General features: G+C 51.3%; 1 protein-coding gene across 1 annotated transcript; it reads right to left on the bottom strand.

Annotated features, from left to right (window-relative positions):
- Positions 1 to 200: 200 nt before the first annotated feature.
- Positions 201 to 788, bottom strand: LOC115916712 (olfactory receptor 14J1-like). Its single transcript, XM_030970449.1, has one exon. The coding sequence runs from the start codon at positions 786 to 788 to the stop codon at positions 201 to 203; it is 588 nt and encodes a 195-aa protein (XP_030826309.1).
- Positions 789 to 5498: the final 4710 nt, after the last annotated feature.

Genomic DNA, 5498 nt, shown 5'->3' with positions numbered 1-5498 from the left:
AGAGCACAGCCCCTCATTGACACAGTCTGAGCCACAGGGAAGGTGGAGAGAAATAAAGTGAGAAAAGGCACCAAAAATGACATTTCTCCATAGACAGTGTGAGAAAACTAAAGCAAAAGGGAAAAAAACCCACAACCAAAGCAACAAGAAGTATCAAAATTACTTTTATTTCAAGTGATTTTCAGAAATTGACCAGCAGTTTAATGTTTCCAAAACCATCCAGTCATCAGTCTCCACACTGCAGCCTTGAGCTCCTGGTTCCTCAGGCTGTAGATGAGGGGATTCAGGGCTGGAGGCACCACCGAGTATGGAACTGACAGGGCCAGATCCAGGGATGGGGAAGAGGTGGAGGGGGGCTTCAAGTAGGCAAATGTGCCAGTGCTGAGGAACAGGGATAGCACAGCCAGGTGAGGGAGGCAGGTGGAAAAGGCTTTGTGCCGTCCCTGCTCAGAGGGGATCCTCAGCACAGCCCTGAAGATCTGCACATAGGAGAAAACAATGAACACAAAACAACCAAAATTTAAACACACACTAACAGCAAGAAGCCCCAGTTCCCTGAGGTAAGAGTAAGAGCAGGAGAGCTTGAGGATCTGTGGCACTTCACAGAAGAACTGGCCCAGGGCATTGCCATGGCACAGGGGCAGGGAAAATGTATTGGCTGTGTGCATGAGAGCATTGAGAAAGGCACTGGCCCAGGCAGCTGCTGCCATGTGGGCACAAGCTCTGCTGCCCAGGAGGGTCCCGTAGTGCAGGGGTTTGCAGATGGACACGTAGCGGTCGTAGCACATGATGGTCAGGAGATAAAACTCTGCTGAGATGAAGAACAGAAAAGGAAAAAGAGCTGAGCAGCACATCCAGTGTAGGAGATGTCCCTGGTGTCCCAGAGGGAATTGTGCATGGCTTTGGGGACAGTGGTGCAGATGGAGCCCAGGTCGCTGAGGGCCAGGTTGAGCAGGAAGAAGAACATGGGCGTGTGCAGGTGGTGGCCGCAGGCTACGGCGCTGATGATGAGGCCGTTGCCCAGGAGGGCAGCCAGGGAGATGCCCAGCAAGAGGCAGAAGTGCAGGAGCTGCAGCTGCCGCGTGTCTGCCAATGCCAGCAGGAGGAAGTGCCTGATGGAGCTGCTGTTGGACATTTGCTGTGCCTTGGCATGGGGATCTGTAAGAAAAGTAATCATGGAATAGTTGGGTTTGGAGAGGACTTGAAATATCCCAGCACAGCCTGGGGGCACTTTCCCCCCACTGCCTGCCCAGGGCTCTGCTGCCTGGAGCTGTCCCTGCCAGCAGCTGCTTCCCTGTGCCCAGGGCTGGGCCCTGCCAGTGCTGCCAGAGCCCAGCCCAGCCCTGGGGGCTCAGCTCTGCCCTGCAGACCCCTCCCAGCTCAGGCACTGCCCAGGGGCAGCTCTGGCTCTGCAGGCTCTGATGGCAACGTCAGAGCAACCCTGAGGAGGCTGGAAAAGCAACACTGATGCTGCCTCTAAGGGGCCCTGTGCTGATTTCTGTCACTGCCTGGTTTATTCAGATCTGAGAGAAAATATTTTTTTTCCTCAGCCTGAACTGAGAGATGAATATCTATGTAAAATTTCCCATCCCAGCAACCAAGAGCAGAAGATTAAAAAAGCAGGATTTTCCCTTTTATGCAGCGCCTGCCTTGCTGTGCTCCCTGTATAATCTACTTGGAAATGTTCTGCAGTTAAATGCCATGCTGGGAGCAGTCCTGAACAATGCAGCACCCTCCCCACACAAGGAGAACACTTCCAAGCCTGACCAGCTGTCTCCTCCCACCCAGACCTTGTCCCCCAGTGCTGGGAGCAGCTGCCAGGGCTGGCTGAGAGCTGTCCCTGGCAGGCAGCAGAGTCCCTGCCCCAGCACAGCGCCCTGGGCTGCAGGACCCTGCTCTGCAGGACAGCCCTGGGCACCCCTGGCTGCTCTGCACAAGAGACAATCAGAGAATGTACTCACTCAGTCTGTAGGCATTGGGATGTTCCAGCTGTAGGAGATGGCTCCAGGAGCTGCAGCTGCATTGTCCTGCAGCCAGAGGTTCCTGTGCCAAGGGCTGGCAGGGATTGTGCCCCAGGCACTTCTCAGCCCCTTCCCAGCCCTGACTGATTGAAGCTCTCTGTGCCTCTGTGCTGTGCCCGGGCTGGCTGCAGGCAGTGCCCCAGCCCTGCTGGGCTGGCAGAAGAGCTGCTCATCAAGAGAAATGTGCTTTTGAAGCTCTGCTTGGTTACCAGGAGCTGCCTCTGTGCCAGGAGCCCAGCCCAGCTCAGCAGCACAGACACAGCACAAGGACTTTAATGAGCCTCTGGGGCTTTGTGCTCAGGCCCTGAACATCAGTCCCTGAGAGGGAGCTGAAGAAACCTCTCCAGAACTCCAAGGCAGAATCCAACTCCAAAGTTTCTTGGACTTTTAATGGGTCCCACTGAGGGACACGACTGAGAAAGTGTCCCCAGGCCCCAGGCAGAGCAGAGAACTGCAGGCAGTGCTGACAGGTGGGGACAAAGAGAAGCCAAGTCTTGGTGCCCTGGGGCACAGCAGGGTCTGTGCCAGCAAGGGCTGGCAGGAGACACCTTGTCCTGAGGCCCTGGGGCCTCCTGGCACAGCCCCAGCCAGGCTGGGCACTGTCAGCCCCTTGTCCTGCCCTCAGCATCCCCCCTAGCCCACATCCCAGTGGCCTCAAGGATCTGCTGGAAGGAGTCCCTGGGGAGCCTTGCTCAGCAATGGCCCTGGGGGGCTCCTTCATGCTCCCTGCAGGGACTGCAGGTTTTTCAAAGGACTTTGGCTTTGGCTTTTGCCTTGGAGTCTCTGAGAGGTTTGTGCAATCATGGCCTCCAATTATCTGCTGTAATTAGTCCCTGAGAGGCTTTGTCAGTAACAACACTCAGTGGGGCTCATTAATGCTTCAAGGTACTTCAGTTATTTTAAGGTACTTGGTGTTTCCCTTTTGATACAGACTCTGTGAGAGGTTTGTGCAATCATGGCCCCAATTATCTGCTTTAATGAGTCCCTTGAGAGCTTTGTACTGACACTCAGTGGGGCTCATTAATGCTTTGAGATACTCAAGGTTTTTAAGGTACTTTGGATTTTTCCTTTCCACACTGAGTGTCTGAGAGAGGTTTTTGTGCCATCCTGGCCTCCAGTTCTCTCCTCCAAGAAGTCCATGAGGAGCCTGTGTTGGGGATGGACCTCAGTGGGACCCATTCATGCTTTGAGACACTTTGGGGTTTTCTTCTGACTTTGACTCCTGGAAAGGTTTGTGCAATCTCCTCTCAGGCCCTGAGGTTCCAGGGCTCAGCTCCAAATGCACCACAGGGCTCATTAGGATCAAGCAAGTCCTGACAAACCATGGCTCTGCCTTGATTTCCCTCTGCTCTGGGGCAGTTCATCAGAAAGTTTTTGTAGTGGTTTTGGTTTTTTGAGATTTCTTTGCAAATGTTTCAATTATTGTGGTGGGTTCAGTGTTGGCTAATTACCAGTGCACTCACTAGAATATACTTACTCATTTCCTGCTGTGAGATAGGATTAGGAGAAAAGGCAAAGTAGGCTCAAAACTTTAAAAAGGGTATAAAGAAAAATTTAGTGATTAATATTTAAACTAAAAGTTAAAGTAGTAATTAAAAAGGAATAGGAATCAGAATCAGAAAACTTTGAGAACACTTCTCTCCCTACAACCTTTTCTTTCTTACTGACAATGTAAGGAGACAAAACCTAAAATTTTCAGTCAGTTTACCACCTCTAGAATAGTCTTTCTTCAGTTCACTTAGTGAGAGAAGTCTCTCTTTCATGCTATGGAGACTTCTCCATAAGAAAATAGCTTACTCATGGCTCTCAATTCCCACAAATAGCAGCTGCCAAAAATCTGCAATCCTGAATTCTCTCCCATTTTTTCACAGCTTTTCCCACAGCTGTGTTTATGGGCCATGTCAACTTATGGGGTATTAGTTTAAAGATGAGATCTGTTTAAGAGCAAAGGTTTTTCATCTATTTCTGAAATCATCTTCATCTCTGGGAAGAGATCTTCTTCTTCTTCTCTGTGAGGGCACAGGGTCTCATCACTTCTCTTTCTCTGTTCAAACTTTCTCATGGGATCACAGCTACTTGAACATTTGCTTACTTTGCATGGAGGCCTTTGCTGAACAAGTCATCTCCCCATAGTTTCAAGGCATTATAAGGAAAAAGAGAGTCTGATCTATCAATTACATCCTTCCCCACAGCTTTACAAGAGGATTTCAGCCCCAAGATCAAGGCATCTCCTCACTGAGGCGGGGCGGGTCAGCCTTGTTACCTCTGTGCCAGCCAGAAGGGAAAGAGACCCTCCCAGGCTTTCTCATCTTTAACATGTGTCTTCACATAGGTGTGTACAGTTTCCTTAGTGGTTTAACAGATTGTCAGTTCTCAAAGCTAATTACTGATTGAGTTTTTTGTCAGACACGGAGGAAACTGCTAGCAGCTTCTCCTAGGACATCACTTCCATGATGCAAAACCACCACAACAGCACGGAGCACAGAGCTCCTTTGTCCATATGTAGTGCTCATGTGCCCGAGGCCTCAAAACCCCTCCTTGAGAGATCTCTGGGCCCTCTCCAAGGTGTTTTCAAATGAAAACATTCAGCTGATAGTCTTAGAAAATCACCAGAGGACAGGGCCAGCCTGACCTGTCTGTCCTGGCTACTTTTGTCTGGGAGCAATCTTTGGATATACGGCATTTAGGAGGCAAAATTTTAATTTTGTCCATGGCCTTTGGACCTGAAGGCCGGTTCTTTTCCATAGGAATGAAGGAACAGAGCCTCAGTATTTCAGGGACAGATGAGAGGTGACAGCCAGTGGCAAAGACATCCAGAGCTGGCAGGTTTTGTTCTGAGAGATACACTTGCATGTAGGAATTTTTTAGGGAGAGTACCAATTTTGGCAATGGGCATCTGAAAAGGCAGACGGTTCTTTTCCATAGCAAGGAAAGCACAGAGCCCCAGTGCTCCAGGAGCTGATGAGAGGCAGCCCTTGACATTCCAGCATCATCCAGACCTGTCAGGCAGCCCCTGGGAGGCCAAGCCAGCCAGACCTGCTCCATGTTCCCTCCCGGTTCCATGGGGGCCCACAGTGTCCCAATGGTCCCTTGCTTCCATGAGGCCCTGAGGTGCCATAATGCCCCCTTGGTGACACGAGGCCCTGAAGGGTCACAATGGTCTCCATGGTTCCATCAGGCCCGACAGAGTCATCATGGTCTCTGGGTTTCATGCAGCCCCGCTGTGTCACCATGGCCCCTTGGTTCCATGGGCTCCAGTGGTGCCACAATGATCCCCTTGGTTCCATGGGCTCCAGTGGTGCCACAATGATCCCCTTGGTTCCATGGGCCAGAACTGGGGCAACGGGGATCATAGTGGGACCAACTGGGATTGACTGGGAGTGTCTGTAACCATACTGGGAGTGACTGGGAACACACTGAGAGCTACTGGAGTCACTGAGTCTACACTGGGGGCAACTGGGATTGACTGGGACTGTG

This window comes from Camarhynchus parvulus, unplaced genomic scaffold, assembly GCF_901933205.1.
Source record: "Camarhynchus parvulus unplaced genomic scaffold, STF_HiC, whole genome shotgun sequence".
Classification (NCBI taxonomy): domain Eukaryota; kingdom Metazoa; phylum Chordata; class Aves; order Passeriformes; family Thraupidae; genus Camarhynchus; species Camarhynchus parvulus.
This window is presented reverse-complemented; position numbering and strand designations above follow the sequence as displayed.

Coding starts and splice junctions, on each gene's coding strand:
- LOC115916712 (XM_030970449.1), bottom strand. CDS start 788: ATGTGCTACGACCGCTACGTGTCCATCTGCAAACCCCTGCACTACGGG.